The sequence below is a fragment of the Neopelma chrysocephalum genome, unplaced genomic scaffold (assembly GCF_003984885.1).
Source record: "Neopelma chrysocephalum unplaced genomic scaffold, ASM398488v2 Primary Assembly neopelma1_22, whole genome shotgun sequence".
Taxonomy (NCBI): Eukaryota; Metazoa; Chordata; class Aves; order Passeriformes; family Pipridae; genus Neopelma; species Neopelma chrysocephalum.
Window position 1 is genome coordinate 8,512,151 of NW_020897689.1, and position 21,441 is coordinate 8,533,591.

General features: G+C 40.8%; 1 protein-coding gene across 3 annotated transcripts in view; it reads left to right on the forward strand.

The window, feature by feature from the left end:
- STAU2 (staufen double-stranded RNA binding protein 2) overlaps positions 1-21,441 on the forward strand; it is a 170,551-nt gene that overhangs the window by 82,012 nt on the left and 67,098 nt on the right. For all 3 annotated transcript variants that reach the window (XM_027694066.1, XM_027694138.1, XM_027694222.1), the window contains exon 12: positions 4,253-4,560. In XM_027694066.1, coding sequence (XP_027549867.1) covers positions 4,253-4,560 — 308 coding nt within the window. The remainder of the gene's footprint in view (positions 1-4,252; positions 4,561-21,441) is intronic.

Below are 21,441 nucleotides of genomic sequence, written 5' to 3' on the forward strand. Positions count from 1 at the left end.
GTGCAGATTGACAACACAAGCCTGATTCTATAGGCCATCTTGTGGAGCTGAATGATAGAACTGAAATCTCAGCTTCTGGTATTTTCTGGTCTTCCTGACAGAAACAGAAAATTGGAAATGGATCACCAGTGGTACCCGTGTAGACACTAATACCCGTGAGCATGCAGGCCACACTGTCATCACTCTGAACTTTTCTTAATCTAGTAGCCCACCATGGTGGGGTAACTTGTCACTGTCCCCGTATCAGCAAATTCCATTTTTTTGCGATCTTATTACACTGAGGCTCATTTGGTAATATTGTCAGTTGTTCTCCTTCCTCACCCCATTCCCCATACAGAAAGTTCCTCTGATGGTTAGTTTTGTTTTTCATTAATTCCGGACAGTGGAGGACCCTTTTGTAGAAAGGTCCCCCCGTTTTCCCAGCCAAGGGGACACTACAGAGAAAGGGTAAGCGATAAAAATAACACCACTCAAACAGAACTTTTGAAGACCACCTCTACTATGGCTGCTATGAAAAAAGGTGCAAAGCACTGAGATTACATTCCGGGGGAAGGCTTATGAAAGATAGTTGAGCCATTTTGTATATTAATCATACATTTGCTTTGGAGTCTAAACTGTTTTGCAGTTATCTAGTACTGACAGCAAAAGTAGACAGTGGAAGATGAAGAAGTTTATTCTTAGGTAAGAGAGGTCTTTCGTGTGTTTTCATAGACTTCAGAAGATTGTGATAGACTGCTAACAATTACCGCCAACAATGAATAGGACATGCTTTTCAAATGTTAGTAATTACATTGCATAGCTAGCCTGTGTATTTTTGTAGCACATTTGCCCACAGGTTTAAATAATATAAATGGAAATTATTTTAACATGTTTCATGAATCTACCTCTAAATTAATGTCCAGCAGAAGGTACAATGTTGTCGGTCTATTATAGATCCTGTGACTCCTAATAATTACAATTCTACCTTTGGAATATGGTGAAGTTAGTTTGGGATAAATATTTAGTGGGCAGAAAAGTCCAAGAGGATGAAAACACTGACATGGAGATGTTCTCCTGTCATGCATAAAGGTGTTAGAGGATAGTATTTCTTTCTTCCATGTTTTTTAATCAACTGATTGTTAGAAGACTCATTGAGATAATTTCTGAAGAGTTCTTTTGTTCTTGCACTTAATCCTTTATTGTTGTTGTACTCCTTGTCATGTTATAACTTTATTACTGCAACTAAATATATTTATACACTCTCCTACAATACAATTGAGTTGAAGTAAGCCCGCAACAGTGAGAAATGATTGTTAAAAAATCCTCAGTAGTATATTAAAAATAGAAAATTAATTACAATTAATATATGTTTGATAGAAGTTTTCGAAGACACCAAGTTTTTATTGGCTTTTTAAAACAAGTTTGTAAGAAGCTTCATGAAACATAGGCCCTGAATATAAAAAGTTAATATCTTGCAACTATATTAATGTAATGTCTAGAATATTACATTACTTTGTTTCCAGAGATAATCAATGATGTTAATATAATATCTGCCTCTCAGAGCCAATGTATGATTTGAATTTATTATTGCTTATAAAGCACTTTGAAGTCTTTAGCAGTAAGGTGTTGCAAAGCGTAAAAGTACTATTATTAATTTAACATCACCATTAAAGTCAGTACTTTAGGAGCATTTGCTGTACTCGGCTCAATATCTTTTTATTCATCATATGCTGCATATTAGTTATTTTAACATTTAGAAAGCTTAGTAATCTGGAAGTATTCCAAACCATTGTTCCAGACAGCAGTTAGATATTTGGGTGGATCATGTAAAAACAGTGAAATGGCTGAGAAAGCATGTAAAATGTTTGTTTTAAGTAATATTACATCAATGGAACAGACATCTGCAGCACTGGATTTGATTTTAAACTTCTTTAAACTTTTTTGAAGTTAATATTGAACTATGTTTTTCTAAAATTGATTGGGGGGGCTAATATCATGTTATTCCTAAACAAGTAGACTTTTATCTTTTGTTCAGTTTTCATTTCTGTTTCTGAAATATTTGTGGGAAATCAGATTTACAGTGGGCAGTTCCTAGGAGGTGGTGAACATCTGCCACTCAGTATTATTGTTGCTGTTTGGTTTTGTAAGCTAACATCAGACATCAAGATCTGTATTATCTTTTTTTATTTTCACTAATGTCATATCTTGTATAAGACTATTTAAAAATATGAGCAGTGGTGGGCCTTGGAGGCTATAGCCTCAGAAAAGAGTATAAAATCTGTCTTATCATATAATGATTATGTGCCATAAAATAATGCTATGTATTTATACAGTTGTTTATCTATAATATTATATTCTAAATTTTCCCAGATGGAGAAAAAGAAATTTTAGGGACCCTGTCCTCCATATTTCTGAGTACAATTGTCTTGAATTTGTGTTTAGCTCTAGAGTTCAGCTCTGGAGTTCAGTGTACTAGCTTTGGAGCCAGTTCTAAACTGGGTAAAACACTCTTAGAGTTCAGGGTCCAACCAAGCTCCCCAGCCCTACAGAGATAGGTGGGGAGAGCAATCAGGTGAATAACAGATATGTCTTTGTGAATGGTATAAGCAGATGTTCCAGATTTCTGAAAGCAATATGAATTTAAAAGCCGAATGTGCAAGTAAATCAATTAAAAGATTCACCTGTAAGCAGTTTGCTGAGTCGGCAGTGAGGAACTTTCATTTCCATCATATAGTTGAAAATGAGGACATTAGTTACAGGTAATGTTTTTTGAGTCTTTTCCTTGTGGTAGGCATTTTATTTAAAATTACTACTTGCACTACTAGTATTAGAGGAATCCTTTCTAGGTACTGGAAATTAATTTCCTTCTCTTCTTTGAATTTATTCTACGTTCTGAAATTAATTTAATATGTACTGCAAGTGAATTAACCATTGAACCCTTTGATTTCTCTTGGGATTACTAAATCAGGTAACAAACAGGTTTATTATCCCTAGAATGAAATGCCATATGGCTCAAGTTCACTCGTTATTTTCAGATATATGCTAGAAGATTAAAGTATGTTCTTAATAAGAAATTACACATTTCAAGCTCATTTTATGATGTATTAATAATAAGAAAAAAGTCTTCCTCTTGTATCAGCTAACTGGTTAGCTGTGTTTCCAACAAATGCTTCATTGTATAAGAAAACTAGCAAACTTCATACTTAATTCTGCACATTTCCACACACATGAATATCAGCAAAACTGATCAAGTATCTACTCATATTTCCAAGCAGGTTTAGGTTGAGATATTTTCTAAAAATGTATTAAAAATTTTGAAATGTAGACACGTTGTTCCTAATTTACATATCACTGGAAATATTTTAAAGTAATTCACATAAATACATTTATATCTTTTTAATGTTCACTGTAACTCCTGTTGATATTAATGGTGGCACATATATGCTTTTCTTTTTCAGTTTAAACATTCTCAAAGACAAGTAGCTATTTGCAAACTATAGGATGCCATATATAGAGCTAAATAAATAAATAAATAAATTCCTCTTCACTGCAGAGCAGTCAGTCACATCAGAGTCATTAGCACAGTAACAATGTGGTTGCAGGGCAACTTAAAATTTTTTAACCACAGGCTACCCTAGTAATTCAGCAAACACTTCAAGCCAGCACGTCAGGCGGAGCTGCTACCGCAAGAAACCACCCTGCCCTTCTTCTGCCTCCAACAGCTCATTCTCATGAACATCCCTACATGGTCCTACAAGTGCTGGTGCTGGCATAAGCAACAGAGCAGCGGGAGAATACAAACAGCAGCTGTTGGTGGGAGAGAAAACTAAAACTACTTCTAGTGGCAATGGTGCTTATACAGACTAGTTTCGATTATTTGTGAAAAAACAGCCTAAATTACTGTATCAGAAAGGAGGTAGAAAAATGTAGGGTAAATAGTGATTGTGCTAACTATTTTGAAGTAGCATCTGTTCCTCAAGGTTTGTAGGTCTCCAAACGTTATTTGTTCAGGTTGTGTATTTTGTGCTAGCCACAGTGTTAAAATACAGATTTGAACTTTTTAAAAAAAGTTGGGGAAGAGGAAAAAGAGGGGCACTTCAGATCTGCTTTGTTTCTAAATAAATTATGCCATTTCATTTACAGTTACTGGGAAAAGAAAGGTATTGCTTCTAAATTCTTACTTTGTTTTTCACTGTAAAATGTATTAATGAAAATTGTATCTGTGTCAAACCCATTTTAGAGTAATAAGAATGATCTTTGGTTTTATTTTCAGCACCAAAGGGAATACTCCATCTCTCTCCTGATGTTTATCAAGAGATGGAAGCAAGCCGCAACAAATCAGCCCCTGGTACCACTGTAAGCTATTTGTCGTCCAAAGAAATGAGCCAGACTTCCAGCTCTTTCTTCAGCATATCTCCTACAACAAATAGCACGGCTACGATTGCCAGGGAACTTCTCATGAATGGAACGTCCCCAACTGCTGAAGCCATAGGTCTAAAAGGAGTATCTCCTGCTTCCCCCTGTTCTACAGTGCAGCCTTCAAAACAACTGGAGTATTTGGCAAGGATTCAAGGCTTTCAGGTATGGGAGGGGGAAAATGAAGCTCTTCAGCCAGAATCGTAGCATTGCCATCAAGGTTTCACTCTTGCCCTTTTGAATGTGGGCATGCATGTAACTTATCTTGTAAAATTAGATGGTGTCCGAGGCAGTTTCTGGGTCCGGGAGATACAACTCTGCACCAATATACGCATCCCTCCTTCTCTTTTTTGTTCCTTCCGTACATTCATCTTACTGCAGCCCATCTTTCTCTTCTTTGTCTATTCTCTTCAAATATTACAAGCTTAAATTATGCCTTTTACTTACACTTCTTTGAGAGTCTTCATCTCTTCGAAATAGAAGCTTTACATACTGTTTTGGCATTGGTTTCTCTCTTCGACTCTGATCCAGAAGGTACCAATGAACCACCTTACCTTTGTGTTTGTTGTCTAGGCTGGGTTATTAATTTCTTTGCTTACCACCCTGCACTTCTTGGTAGTAACTTGATGTTGTGGTTTAGGAATGGTACTTCCCAGTTTAGTGCTCCCATTGAGACTCTCCAAACCATGAGCTGCTTGCTCGCTCCCCCTCCCTTATGATGGACTGGAGAGGAGAATTAGAGGCACAAAAGGTAAAGATCACAGACTGAGATGTGAACAATTTACTGGAAACAGCAACGAGATAAGAAAACCAACTGTAACAGCAACAGTGCTAATGACAGAGGGTGTAAGAAATGAAAGATTCACACGGAAAGCCATGGACAACAGACAGTATCCAATCTCTCCCTCTGCCATGCTACTGGAAGGGACCCCGTTCTCCCCTGAAGAGAATTACTTCTCCTCACCCCTGGCAATGATGTGAGGTGGTGTAGAATAACTTCTGGGTCCTAGCCATGCCCCCATCTAAGTACTGCAAAAAATAACTGTCTCCTGGCTGGAACCAGGACATTATTCACCCCTTATTCTATACCATCTATGACATGCCCAAATCCTACACCTTCCAACTATATACATATAGATAGATAGATAGGTAGATAGACAGATAGACAGATAGATAGATAGACAGATAGATAGATGGACAGACACATATACATAAGCACAGGTATTCTTTCCAGAGTCAATGGCTGTCCCTCCAAGATGTCTGTTGAGTTCATTTAGTCCATGACTGTGGATTCTGTCCATCTTAGATGTCTCCCAGGGCAGGAGGGCTGGTGTGCTCTTGGCTGATTGCAAGCTGCATCAGGAGCTCACAACTGGTGTATCTGTAGCAGTCCATCCTCATTGTCCATGGTAATTATGGCATACAGTGGCAGTGTCATTCAGCAACCAGTACTACACGGTTCAACATTACAGACTGTTCTCACCCAGAAATCAAATTCCCTTGAAGTACACATCATGTTTCCTCATCCCTCTGCATTACCCACCGAGTGCACCCAGATCCTTGAGCAAAAACAACCCCACAGATACATTTGCCTTTGCTTGAGACAGGACTAATCCAAACTATCTTCTCTAATGCATTCCTCATATGCACCATGGGGAGTTTATCCCCTTCTACGGTACATGGAGGTTTTGATTGGGCAGAGCCAACTTGATGGGGAGAGCCTCTATTGTTAACTAACCAAGTGGGCTTTGCTAAATGTGTATCCCAATATTTGAAGGTCCCACTGCCCATTGCTTTCAATGTGGTTTTTAACAGTCCCTTATACCATTCAGCTTTCCCAGATGCTGATGCATGAGAGGGAATATGATATACCCACTCATTGCCGTGCTCTCTGGCCCAGGTTTCTATAAGGCTAATTTTGAAATGAGTCCCATTGTCCAACTCAGTTCTCTCTGGGGCGCCATGTCGCGGCAGAACTTGCTTTTCAAGGCCCAAGGTGGTGTTACAGACAGTGGCGTAAGGCACAGGATGCGTCTCCAGCCATCCAGTGGTTGCTTCTACCATTGTGAGCATGTAGTACTTGCCCTGATGTGTTTGTGGCAGTGTGATGTAATCGATCTGCCAGGCCTCCCACATTGTACTTCAACCATCGTCCCCCATACTACAGAGGCTTTACTGTCTTGGCCTGCTTGATTGCAGCACGTTTCACAGTTATGGATAACTTGGGTGATGGTGTCCATGGTTAAGTCCACCCCTGGATTATGAGCCCATCTGTATGTTGCATCTCTTCCCTGATGACCTGAGGTGTCATGGGCCCACCAAGCCTGAAATAACTCATCCTTATGTTGCCAGTCCAGATCTACCTGAGACACTCTAATCTTGGCAGCTCAATCCACTTGTCTGTTGTTATGATGCTCTTCAGTAGCCTGACTCTTGGGTTCATGTGCATCTACATGATGGACTTTTACAGCCAACTTTTCTACACAGGCAGAGATGTCTTGCCGCACTTCAGCAACCAAGATGAGTTTACCTCTGTGCTGCTGATTGGTCTTTTTCCATTGGTCTAGCCACCCCACAGAGCATTTGCTACCATCCGCTAGTCAGTGTATAGGTAGAGCGCTGACCATTTCTCTTGTTCAGCGATATCAACAGCCAACTGGACAGCTGTCAGCTGTGCAACCTGACTTGATCCACCTTGTTCCCTCAATAGCTTCTGCAACTCGCTATGTAGGACTCCATTCGGCAGCTTTCCATTTTTGATGTTGCCCTATAACACAACAGGAACCATCAGTGAAGAGAGCATATCGCTTTTCAGTTTCTGGTAGCTGATTATATGGTGAGGCCTCCTCAGCATATGTCACCTTCTCCTCCTCTGATGATCATGATAGTCCCAAATTTTCACCTTCGGAATAGTTTGTGATGACTTCCAAGATCCCTGGGCGATTGGGGTTTTCTATTTGAGCTCATGTGACCCACTTACTCCACGTAGCATGGGTGGCATGATGTGTGGAAAGGACTTTCCCTTTGAACATCCAGCCCAGCACTGGCAGTCAGGGCACCAGGAGGGCTGTGCTTCGCTGACCATCACTTCTGAAGCAGCTCAAACCCCTTCATAAGCTGCCAGTATCACTTTTTCAGTTGAGATGTAACAGGTCTTGGGTCCTTTGTATTCTCACTCCAGAACCCCACAAGTCGCCCCTGGGTACTTTTTGCCAGAGACTCCAGGAAGGACCATTCTCCCTGGCTGCAGTGTAGAGTGCATTTTTCACATCTTGCCCATCCTGACTGGCCCAAGGACTACTGCATGGGCAATCTCCTGTTTAGTTTGTTCAAAAGCTTATTGTTCAGGACCCCACTTAAAATCATTCTTCTTCCATTTCACAATAGAGAGGGCTTACAATCTGACTGTACTCTGGAATATGCATCCTCCAAAAACCCTAGGCTCTTAGGAAAGCCTGTGTTTCCTTCTTGCTGGTTGGTGGGGACATAACTGCTACTTTGTTGACCATGTCCATTGGATTCTGACAATGTCTATCTTGCTATTTTACTCCTAAAAACTTAATTTCCTGCGCAGGTCCCTTGACCTTACTTTACTTTATGGCAAAACCAACCGTCAAGAGAATTTGGATTATCTTCTCCCCCTTCTCAGAAACTTCCTCTGCTGTTTTACCCCACATGGTGATGTCATCAATGTATTGCAAATGTTCTAGAGCCTTTTCCAGTGCAGTAGGGATCAGTCTACAGCAAATAGTGGAGCTGAGTTTCCCCCACTGGGGCAGTCAGTTCCAGGTGTACTGGACACGCCTCCAGGTGAAAGCAAATTGTGGCCTGTAGTCTGCTGCTAAGGGAATGGAGAAAACCACATTAGCAATATTGATGGTGGCACCACTTAGCTCCAGTTCGTACTGAAGTTCCAGCATGCCTGGTACAGCAGCACTCAATGGTGATGTGACTTTGTTCAGACCATGATAGACTGAGAGACTGTCAGTCTCCACTCTCCAGTGGACTTACTCACAGGCCATATAGGACTATTAAAGGGTGAGCGAGTCTTGCTGACCACTCCCTGGCTCTCCCATTCACGAATCATCTCACCAGTGGGGGTCACGGAGTCTCGGTTGGTGCGGTATTGCTGATGGTGTACCATTCCGGTGGCCATCAGTAACTATTCTTCAACCCTCAGCAGTCCCACAGCAGAAGGGTTCTTTGAAAGACCAGGCAAGGTATTCAGCTGATTTCCTCTGTCTCCACAGTAGCTATCCCAAGAGCCCAACAAAGCCCTTTTGGGTCCTTGAAATGGACCCTCTCCTGATGTAATCTGTGCCAAGGATGCAAAGGGCCCCTGGGCCAGTGTTATGATCCAGTTATTAAAATTATTAGAAATGCCTTTGCCCAAATTAAGGTGCAGATGAGACCGTATGCCAGAGTCAGTAGTATGGATTTTATTTAACAGTAGATGTAAGGCAGAGAAAGAGAGAGAGACAGAAATAGAAAAACGATGGGGGGGAGAAGAGAGTGACAGAGAAAGATTAAAATAGAAAATCTATCATCACTCCGTGGACCCAGCGGCGTTCCGTTCTTCTGGTCTTGGTGGTGAGGGTCCCACACAACATAGAATCCAATGGATTAATATACATTCAGGAGATGTCCAGGCACCACCCCGGCAGGGAATAGCTCTGCAGTCTCTTGCGACAGGCTCTGGATTTGTTGCATCACTTGGATCACATGCAGTCCTCTGGTGGTGGAAGGTGTCAGGAATGAGTTTGGGGTCTTTAATGGTTTATGACCCCTTCTCAGGTGCCTCTCATGTGAATGTCCTGTGTGTACATGGTCTTCCTGGGAGTGGTTGGGGATTACTCCTTTGGTTTTGTGTGGAGAGGTTTCACAATCACACACCCAAAACCCTTCTCCTCCACCACCTGATGAGCCTGAGAAAATTAGGCAATAGTCTTATCTGAAGCTCCCATCACAGTCCAGATTCCAATCAGGAAGCATGTTTGGGAGGGGGGTGCTTCGATGGTCGCAGACAGGCAGTTGCTTCCTTGCAGTTTGACAAAAAGTCTTTCTATGATTTTGACAGTGTCTAAGACATTAACAACAATTGAGTCCATCACAGCCAGTCACAATGGGGTGTTTTTGCCATTCATTCTCACTCAGGCTCACTTTAGCTTCCAGTACAGTCAGCTGTTGTGATCCCCTTGTCACCCCAGCAATAGAGATGGATTCTGCCCCTACATATCTTGACGGCATCGGGATACATTGTGTGCCAATGTCAACTAAAGTCTTACACTCTTCTAGTTCTGATGTGCCGGGCCATTGGATCCACGCAGTCCAATAGATCTGATTGTTCCTTTCCTCCACCTGGCTGGAGGCAGGGCCCCTCAAATTCTGGTAATAGTACTCATTGCTCACTTGTTAATATGAACTGGAGGTCTGTTCAAGAGGATTGGAGGTATCATCAGGTCTCCTATTCTCTCTGAGGACTTGCCCTCTGGAAACTGGAGTGGCATTTATCCTTGAAGAATTTCTTGGAGTGGTTCTTCCTCTCAACTTATGTATCCATGCTGCTATGGTAGAGGTGGGTTTTCCATCCCACTTCCTCATGTCCTTTCCATGGTCATGCAAGTAGAATCATTGGTTACCTGGTGGTGTGTACTCCCTTTCTCCCAAGCTTTCTGTTGGAGTGCTTGCTCTCAATAGAAGAGAGTCTGATCCACACTGGCGGGACATGGGACATTTCTTCTCTAATTTGCTTGAGTCTTTCGAATCTGTCTGCAGCCTTGGACAGTCTTTCTGCAACTGAGGCTCAGGTTAGCAGGGAGGAAAAAGACAATCTTCATGTTGCCAGTCAGGTAGTTACCTGAAACACTGTTTGTTCTCCTTCTTTCATTGACATCAATGCCCATGAGTTGGTGTACGATGATGGCATGCTCTGTACAAACGGGTTTTGTGTGCTGGACCTCATCTGGATCTACAGGGGACTGCTTGTTATTTGTATTCTTATAGATTACCTACAGCACTGCTAATTCTCTCAGGTACTGGATACCTTATTCCATGGTGTTCCACCTGCTTGGGTGCACTACTAGATCATCCTTGAGAGAATAATTTCCCCTAATTGTGAAGTAAGATAACACACAAGTACCCCTGAAATGCCAAGCAGTGGAAGGAGTTCAGGAAAATTTATTCCAAAGTCGAGAACACTAGACTTACAAGGGAAAAACTTCTAACAGTGCTGCAAAAAGCACTGCCTCAGAAAGACACTCCTCCTGTTCTCTTCAAGACTTTTTATCTTCACTGGCCTCCCTCCCCAGGTCCTCTCCGATGCACAGACCTGTAGCATCTGTTTATCTCTACTCAGAGAAAGAACCTGCAAGCTTCGTGTGGTTCTGCTGCAGTTTCGGTGGCCACAGTGCCTGTTGGTCTGCTTTCCTTCTCCTCCCCATGAGGGTGCTGTCTAGTATTGAACTGTCTCCGGTGAAGAGTAGCCAGGGTTCAATACATTTCAATAAGTTGCTCCTCTCTGGAGTTGCCACAGCATTCTCCTTGGAAATATTCTGTCACTTTATCAGAGTCTTGTAGTTGTTCAGGAGTGAACTTCCAAGCCATTGGAACAGATAATTTCCCCCAAAACTGGCCCATTTTCTCCCATATTCCATGCCACTCATGACTGTCCACCCTCAGGGAGGATCTCTGAATGACTTTCCTAGAAATCTCTTTCTTAGCTAAACATGGTGTGGACCACACTGAGGAGACCTGGCAGACATAGCAACAAGAACATGCTTTCCTTAAAATCCAAAGGGAATTGAAAATTCTCAGAAGCTGTTGTAACAGGCCTGAAGAAGGAAAAAGGGGTGAAAAGCTGGAGAAAATCATCCTCCCTGTTCCCCCCTCAAACTGGGTATGATTATTAACGAACTCCCAGAGGTAGCACCTGAGATAAGGGCAAAAGAGCAACATTGAATACACATCCCAAATGACCCTTATTGCCTTTGATGTTACCATATCATAAGCTGATATCACACAGTACAGCAACAAAGCAATCCTGATCCCCCTTCCTGCTCAGAAAAAAAACATTGTGAGCAGCACATATGGGACTATATACACGGTTAGGTACCACAAGCACATAAACAGACCAAGCAACATTGTAATCAGTGGCTCTATACGTAATACAACAAATGCTTAGATCAAGTTTGTTTCCATCTCGCTCTGGGCAAATCACTTGTTATCACAACCCTTCGTGCCCAACATTGGGTGCCAAAAAAGTCTATCATGGTTTAGGAATCCATGGTTTAGGTACTCCCCAATTTAGTGCTTCCACTGTGACTCTCCAAACCATGTGCTGCTCACTCCCTCCCTCCCCCTCCCTTCCAGCCCTCGCTCTGTGGCAGGATGGAGAGGAGAATTGGAGGCCCAAAAGGTAAAGATCAAGGGCTGAGATAAGAACAATTTACTGGAAAGAGCAATGAGATAAGAAAACGAACAGTAAAAGCAACAATACTAATGACAGAGGGTGCAAGAAATGAAGGATTCACACGGAAACCCCTGGACAATAGACAACATCCAACCACTTCCTCCACCATGCTGCTCGACCGAAAGGGACCCTGTTTTCCTTGGAAGAGAATCCCTTCTCCCCACTCCCAGCAATGATGTGAGGTGGTGTAGGATAACTTCTGGGTCCTAATCATGCCCCCTTCTAAGTACTACAAAAATTAACCCTATTCTGGCTGGGATCAGGACATTTGAAAACCATATTTTGCTCAGTAGTGAAAGTAGACCTGGTGTCAGAGCAATGCAGAATGTTTTTGCCATCACAGTCAATATTATAGAATGTAAGATGAACCATACTGGGTCTGTGCATGAGTCCTTCATCACTGATAACCTGCATCCAGCAATTTCTACATTTCATAGGACAGTGGCAGCCTCTGTAGTATATCCAGTCATTTCTGCGGTGTGGAAGATGGGAAAAGGAAACCTCTTCCCTATCACATTACATGCAAATTTATATGTGTGTATGGGTAATGGCTCATTTTATTGTGTTACACCATCAGAGGATAGGACCAGATATGTAGAAATATATTTTTCCTGTCATAGGTTTTTGGTTTGAATTTTTGTTTTGTTTGGGGTTTTTTCCCTTTTCAGAATTGTGAATTTGTTTCATTTGAAAGGTTGGTTTCATATGCTCTAGCATATGTAATTAGATCATATAACCAAATTCTGGAAATGTGAGGTTTCTATTGAAATTTTTGCATGCCTGATAATGGATTTTTTTGTAATTTGCAAAGTATGCATTCATGGGAAGTGACTTAAAAGAGGCTGCTAGGATTCAAGGAATAGTGTCAGATGTTCTGTTGGTATAAGCAGCATAGTTAAATTACATTTGCTTACATCAGATATCATCAGATTTGGATTTAACCTAAGACTGTCTAAAATATACATTCAGCTTTCCTTTGGTCTTCATTTTTGAAATGTCATTTTTGCTTCATTAGTTTGAATGTCTCTTAATGAAACAGATGGTAAAAGCCTCAACCTCACTGTAGTAGAGTTAAGCTGCTAATAGGAATTCAGTCTTCCTGAGTTCAATTTGTTACCTGCCTACAGTAGAAACAGATGAATTCTGATGAAAAGAAATTCAATCCGTGGAGTTCTCACTGCTCACTTTCACATCTTGTCAGATTGCTTGTGTCTACTAGTAACGCTTTATTTTCATAGAACCGATGCACAATTTATGTTATTGTTTTGGTTCCTACTTACCTATAGTATGTGGTTATTGTAAAATGATTAGTTGTGTTTGTCCTGGTTTTTTTCATGCTTTGATTCTAGATGCTTATGTAGAAATTGTTTTTAAAGGGTCTTACCTTGAGCCAAAAAGTATAATCTGTTTCATCCATGAACTAGACTACTACTTTTTACTTGGCCCTAATACAAACCAAGGAATTTGGTAAAGAATCTCAATTATTAACATCTATCCACTGTGTATGTAACTGATGGTTTTACATCATCTTAGCATGCTTTTTAACACCTTGCTTGAATAAGCCTGGTTATTGATGTGAAACTGCTGCTGATGGGTGGCTGAGCTGAGGTGGAGCAGTGAATAGAATCTCTGTGGGAAATGGCTCAGTGGCCTGTCAGGTGCACAACACAGGTCTCTTCACCATTTCAACCTAGAAAGCTCTTTGTCTTTAAGAGTTTAAAAGCCAATTTCTTTACAAGCTAAATTTCTCAGGCTTATTTACTAAGTAGATAACTACTGCATTTGCAAACAGCTAGCTTGTTTCATGTTTCCTGAATGACCCAAAATGATTTTTAAATTGTTAGCATGTATTTGTATTCTGGTCCAGATGATAACCGTAGTTTTGTCTTTCATTGAAGAACGTATACATTCTGTTCTGTTACAATGTATTTTTTGAATTTTTTTAAAAAATCAATAAATACTCATATGATGTTTCATTTGTAAATGTAAACAATGTTATTTGCTTATTTGAATGGTTTTCTTGAACTACTTTAGCTGCAGGAGACACATCTCTAAAATGTGGTTACTTAATTCTTTTAAACTGTTCGTGTATGATCTCAGCCATGTTCTATTGTAAGCCCTGAATATTAAGAGTTATTGGGACCAATATATAGTTAAGTACTAAAAAATTGTATTTTTATTCTTTATGGTTTATTATTCTAAAGATATTTGTAATTTATAAGCAGCAGCTCAGTGTCGCTGAAAAACAGGTGTTTAGCTTGGATACTTTCAAAGCTCAAGCTTCAAATTACCAGCAGTAATTAAACACAAATACTTAAAGCAAGCCTTTACAAACTCTGAATAAAGCATTTTTAGTGCTTGCTTCATATTTATGAATATCATCTACAAGTTAATTGTTTTGCAGACTTTGACTAGAAATGGTTTAAAGGAAAATTTAGTTTTGGTAAAACTGTTATTTTTAAATGACTGTGTGATATTTTGGCCATTGTTCTGTAACCAGATTAGGAAAGTTTCAGTTGTTTCTGCTGACTGTTTAAGTGCAGTAAATGATTCTGAGAGTTTGTTTAAATGGAAACATTTAGAGAAGCTGTTTGCACATGAATAACTTGAACCTCCACTTTTTACTTAGGCAAAATGTAACTAGCAAGTAGTCCAGTAGGAAATTCCACTGGGAGTTTCCATGAAGCAAAGATTGTAAAATATAAAAAGCCATGACTGAGTGCCCACAGTCTGTCCCTGTGCATGGCTGCAGCCATACTTGGCTTGCTGCATTGGTGGGGCTTGGAGATCTTAGCTTTTTCTCTGTAGTGGCTACATAGCAAAACCTCACACAGGATGTAGTTTCTATGTGATATATTCCTTTGGTTGCAATGGTTACACAATTATTTTTTTCCTCTCCACAATTTTATTGGTTAACTGTTCCATTTTATAAATTGATAGACTTAATATTTTATTGTTCGGCATTTCTAAATGTTTCTCATTTCCCCAATGGCACGTTTCTGAGTGACTGCATGCACAGGAGAAGTCCTGCTGGATGCTCTAGAATCAAGTTTACTTGTGGTTCATACATTTCAGGGCATGAGTTTGAATTGTTGGCAGGGATAGGCTGAAACTAAATTTCTACACTTGTATTAGGGTTGACACTGAACTCAAACCTTTCACTGCAGTGGCTTTAAACTAAACTAAACACTTTGTGAAGGCTGGATTTGGGAGTGCTTGGGTCTAACTACTGAGGTATGTGAGGAGAATTTCAGGGAAATTCAACCCCCAGAGAACTTCAAGGAAAGAGTTATAGTTTTGATCTGATCTGTACATAATCGACAATTTCTCTGAGCAGGTCAGATTTTAAAAAGCACCTAAATAACATTTTTAAATTGACAGAGGCACTATGGATGCTAATAGCAAGTCATTTAAAGCTGTAAATCATCCAAAAAGTGATACTTTTTGTATCACCAAGTGATATTGTTCTGTCCTTGAATGTGTTGGCTGAAGACAGTTCGTGGCCACTGTTGGGCTGAGATTGTAATCATGGAAAATGGGCTAGTTCTGAGGGGTACAAAAGTCGCATCACTCATTCAAATTAGAAAAAACAAACAATAATTAAGAGAAGCCTTTGGCATTATAGCATCAGGCATCTTGACATCATTAATGTTATACAGATTTGAAAGCTGTGTCAGCAAAATGTTTTTAGATAAATGGTTCTTTGAAGATCCTATCTCCAAAAATCAGGAAAAATGAGGATATTAGAAAGTGAAGATGTTGGTAGAATAGTGTTAGAGAACACTTTTGAAATAAGGCTGTTAAAGAAAATATTGCTTCATCCACATTTGGGGTCAAGCCCCCCCAGTAATTCTATGTGTATAACTGTGCATCTAACCCCACCCCCCCACGCCATTGGAGACTTATTTTCCAGCAGGATTGACCAGACTGCAAATATTAGTGAAATTGTTCTGAAACAGTAGCGTACAGTCAGGCCCTGAGGGAACTATGATCAGCTGATTCACCTTAGTGTTAACACTCAAAGGGCAGAGAGAAATAATGACATTTATATTGAAAAATATAATGAGTTCTTACTCTTTAATTCCCTTGAAATAGCTTGAGTGACTGTGCTACCATGTATTATCAATACTTACTTCTGTAAAACAAGCTGTGAATTCAGGCTTTTGTTTCCTGTCCCAGTGCCTTGGGTCTTAGTCAGGTGTACTAGGACTGTACCTGCTCATTGTTCAGATCAGTTTCTGTAAAATGATGTGCAGAATGATGTTGTGCTCTGTCATCACCGAAAGTATTGAAACCTGGCCTTTGGCAGAGGGTATTATCCTCCTGTATGTTTGCACTGTGCCATGCTCAATGACCAGTACAATAATCCCAACAGCAATATTTTTCCCTTGCTCACAGGGAGTATAAACACCTTTAGAAATGGTTGACAAAGTCCTCATTATCTCAGTTTCTGTCTCTTCTGGAAACTGTGGGTTTTTTTCCTGATGGGAAGTTTGCACTTTCACCAATTAACAAACTATTGCCTGATGTTCCAATTACTATAGACTTTTGTTGTGGGTTAACTCCAGTGGGCAGCTTAAGCTCCACACAGCTGCTCACTCTCTCCCCCCTGGTGGGATGAGGGAAAGAATCAAAAGGGCATGAGTGATAAAACTGGAGAGCTGAGATAAAGACAAAGGCTGTGTGTGCAAGCAAAGAAAAACAAGGAATTCAATCATTACTTCCCGTGGGCAGACAGATGATCAGCCATCTCCTGAATGTGATGGTGACTTGGGAACACAGATGTCGTAGCGCCGAATGTCACTCCTTCCACCTTTCCCCAGTTTTTATCACTGAACAGGATGTCATAGGTATGGGATATCCCTTGGGTCAGTTGGAGTCAGCTGTCCCAGCTGTGTCCCCTCCCAACTGCTTGTGCACCCCCAGCCTGCTCACTGGTGGGGCAGTGTGAGAAGCAGAAAAGGCCTTGACTTGGAAGCTCTGCTCAGGAATAGCAAAAACGTCAGTGTGTTATCAAGTGTTTTGGTCACAAATCCAAGCCTTAGCACTACACATGCTTTTATGAAGAAAATTAGCTCCATCCCAGCCAGAACCAATGTAATTTCCACCCTTTATTCCATACCATTGACATCATGCTCAGGTCCCACACTCCCTCATTAACAACCCACTCTTTCCTATCCTGAGATATATACACAGATATCATCCCCTTAGTCTATGGACCACCCCTTTAAAAAGTCCACAAAATGTCCATTGAGTTCATTTAGTCCATGTTTATTCAATCTGTTATGGTGGTCACTCTGGACAGGAGAGGTGGTGTGCTATATGGAGTTGCTGAGCACCAAAGACAGCTCAGGTTGGGTCACTGCTGCATTTTCGCATCTTCTCGTGAGGCTTTTCCTCTCTTGGTTCAGATGGTTCCTGTTATAGTAATTCCTATAAACACAACTCAGATCCTGGGTTACAACAATTTAAAGGTATTTCCATTAGTCTCCACCTCAGGTTCCTTTGGGCCAGGTTGTAGGATTTAACAATAGGCTGTAGCAATAGGGTTTGCTCCCTTTGCTCCTAACCAGGATAGCAACAAGGGATTCCTGCTACAGTAATTTTTGTAACATGCAACTCAAATCCTTGGTTACAAAAATTTAAAGGTATTTCCATTACAGTCACACCTTGTCCCTTTGGACTAGACCATAGGGTTCATTGCAGTGAACTCTTCCCCTTGCCCCCGCTCCAGCTTGGGATTATTCACAGGTCCGCAGTCCACTGGGGCAGTATATGGTCCAGTGTGGGCTTCTCTACAGTCCTTAGGGATGTAACTGCTCCAGAATAACAATACCCATAGGCCACAAACCCTGCAGGGGAGTACCTGCTCTGGTACAGACTACTCCATGGCCACCTCTGTTTCTGGTTGTACCTGCTCCAGCATGAACTTACCCACAGTCACAGTCCTGTGAATTTGAGATCCAGCCTGTCCAGCACAGGTATGGCAGCATCGCCTTGGCCATCTGCCAGCCCATTCCTGCTATCAGTATGTTCCCAGGCAGAGCAGAATAGGATGATAAGGAGAACAGGAAACAGCAGAAGCAAAAAGCAGCCAGTAACAAGCAATAGTTTCTAATCTACAGCCAGGCAAGCAAGCCCCAAGACAAGCACAGGAGCCTGACAATTAATATCTAAACAGATATAAATTTGATATAACATACTATGATCAAATCTATTGTTATCTCTAACCCCTCATGCCCCACACTAGGTGCCAGAGGGGACAGTTACAGGTTAACCCTGGTGGGCAGCTCAGCTCCATGCATCTCTTACTCCCCTCCAGTGGGATGAGGGAGAACAACCAGAAGGGTAAAGTGCGAAAACTCAGGGTTTGAGATAAAGACAGTTTAATAAGGAAAGCAAAAGTCACACATGCAAGTAAAGCTAGACAAGTAATTAATTCACCAATTCCCATGGGCAGGCAGGTGTTCGGCCGTCCCCAGGAAAGCGGGGCTCCATCACACGTAACGGTGACTTATGAAGACAAACGCCATCTCTCTGAATGCCGCTTCCCTCCCCTTCCTCCTTCTTCCCCCAGCTTTCTATGCTGAGCATGATGCCATATGGTATGGGATATTCCTTTGCTCAGCTGGGGTCAGCTGTCCCAGCTGTGCCTGCTCCTAGCTTCTTACCCATCTCCAGCCTCCTTGCTGGTGGGGTAGTGTGAGAAGCAAAAAAGCCCTTGATGCTGTGTGAGCACTGCTCAGCAATAGCTAAAATATCAGTGTGTTACCCATGCTCTTTTGGTCACAAAGCCAAAACATAGCACTAAACCAACTACTGTGAACAAGCTCCATCCCAGTCAAAACTGGTACATCTTTTTATTCTTCAGTGAAATTTTTACAGCTGTGTGACACTGGGCAGAAGTCAGGAAATAGGAAAGCTACCTTTATCCTTGTGAACTTACAGTCATTGTGCTCAGAAGAGAACTTATACCTTTTTATCAGGTTATTTCCTACAAAGCTTAGCCATTTATTCAACACAACTACTATTTTTTTGTTATATTTACAGGGAAAGAAGTTTCCTCCAAGGAATGGCAGCAGGTCAGTGAGGATTTCATTGACAATTTTAGGGACATCTCTGATTTATGGAGCTCCAGGCTACCTGTTAGTTGAAAGTCCTTACCTGGCTCTCAGAAACTTGCAGGTGTCCTGCTGCACTAAAAATCAAGTTCTCAAATGGCTGTGTTATATAGGAAAGGACTTCAAGGTTTCCAAACCCTGATTTATACATGACTAGCCAAAAGAAAGAAAACATGTCGGGAATGTGAAATAGAGGGAGAGATAAAACAGAACAAGGTAATAGTAAGAATTGTTCTTGTTCCTCTTCATGTAAAAATCAAAGCACCTGAACTTTGTTGCACTCTGGTTTATAGGGTCTTCTTAATCACTTGACTTCTGAGGGAAGGTAGGCAGTACCACAGTTGATGGCAGTGACTCAGGGTAGATCTACAAGAAGTGATTTTATACTTTTCATCTATTTCAGAAATGTTTCTGTGGACTATGGATCATCTAGTTCATATTATCCTATTTTTGACCTCAAAGGAAGTCAAAACAGTGGTAGCATTCTGAGAAAAAATAACCATAAGAATCATTCTCATGTGAGTTTCCATAAGGAAAGGTGTACAAGTATGGAAATATAGCATATTTATTCACAGAGCATACCATAGGAGGTAATATTTGGTGCAGGAAGTGTTTCTGAATTAACTCAAGAGCATGTAGAATTAGGAAAACAAATGCAAATCTAGCACAAGGTCTCCAACTACTTGGCTTCTGTCCAGAAATCTGTCTAAACTAGCTTTCTTCTGTTCTGGCCATCGTTGCCTTTCTCGCTCTTACAAGCAAAGAGGCCCTCTGTTCAAGAACTGCTGAAGTTTTGTTCTTGCCTCCAGAAACAGCCAGGTGCCTCTTTTTTTTGTTTCAGTTTCTAAAAGGAAAGAAGGTAAACAGAATAACTGGCTAATTGTGTTGTGTGGGTCCCCAGGTGTGGTGTGGTTGTCACCTTGGTAACATTTTAGCTTTTCTGCTTGGCATCTTACAAATAATAATTCGAAATCCTCCCACATACCCCTTCATATAACTCGGTCTGTGGAAAAAATGTGAGTTACATTTCCATACCCAATTTTAGAATTTAAGGGGTTTATGTATGAGAAAGTTTAAAAGCTATCAGGATCTCTCAAAATACTGCAGCCAGCACTAAACACACCAGGCTGTGTTCTCTGCCAAAATCTTTCTCAGTAAATCCTAATGTGACTTGATAAGTTAGCTGTGGACTTAGCCTTGGAATAGAGCCCAAACTTTGAAAGAGTGGAAGTTTCAGTTGGCAAAAATGTGAAGGTACAGTGGTGAATTCATAGCAGAGTGGGGTTTAGCTTTAATTATAGTAAGGGAACTCAGCTCTCAGGCAAAAACTCTTAAAAAGAGAAGCAACAAGAAAAGGTGAAGAAGGAGAAAAGAGACAAGTTACATTTTATTCCCCTCTCTGTGATTGAAGCTGAGACTTTCAGAAAAGGGTTTTTTTTGGCTGTCATCTCTTTCAGTCTCATTCAGAGTTGGAAGCTCTATTGGGTTTCTCTGGCCAGGTTTTGGTAGCAGGGTAATTTTCAGAAGTGAAGTGGTTGTTTCTTGTTTTAATTATAGGGTGGTTCTTTAAACATACTGCCCTATTTCTAGGTTAATGCACAACATCAGTGTCTGTACCAGCATCAGACTTCTGAGCAAACTCAGGCAGCTGATTTTCTATTCACAGTTTCACAGTAATCCTGTTCCCTCTTCATTAACACAGCATTCAAGGCTTTCACATGGAGTTTGTAAACAGAGAATCATTAATGCTTGCTTTGCTTTTCACTTCAGTGACAACCTTCATCCTGAAAAAGTGTGTTCCTGAGAACATTTCCATTTATGCTGTTGCTAGAAAGTTATTTTAAACCAAAGCAATTTTCTCTCTCCAAACTAACCAAGTTCCTCTTTCAGTCAGTTGTTCAGATTGATACTCAAGACAGGCTCCTCCGTAAATGCTCCATACCATGCTTGTCCTCTGTGCATATTATTAGCAGAACACAGAATCTCTCACTTCCTTCCTACTTTTTAGGCCATGTGATGAAAATAGGAGATCTCAGGGTTGCCAGTTTTTTCATGTTTCCTTTGACTGTGAATTATAAAATTAATTAAAACTCCTCTCCCTGGAAATACAGTCTTTACCTGAATAATTACAGGTGTATGGCAGACAAGTTGTTTCTGCAAAAACCATGTCAGCTATAGCTTACATTATTCTGTAGTTCTTTGCAGTGTGTTAATTTCTGAATAATTAATTTATTAATTTTTTTCATGATTTTCTTATTCACTTAGGGGGAGGGTTGTATTCGGTGTTTAAACTCACTGTAGTTAAGCTACTCTCTCCTATGTCAACAAAAAGTGCTTATCTTTGTTATAGAACAGAGGAAATGAACAGGGAAACCAGGTAGTTTTCAATGTAAGCCTGATTTATTTTTATTTTTTTTATAGAAAGTCATGTCTAATCTCCTAATTTCAGCTTCCTTA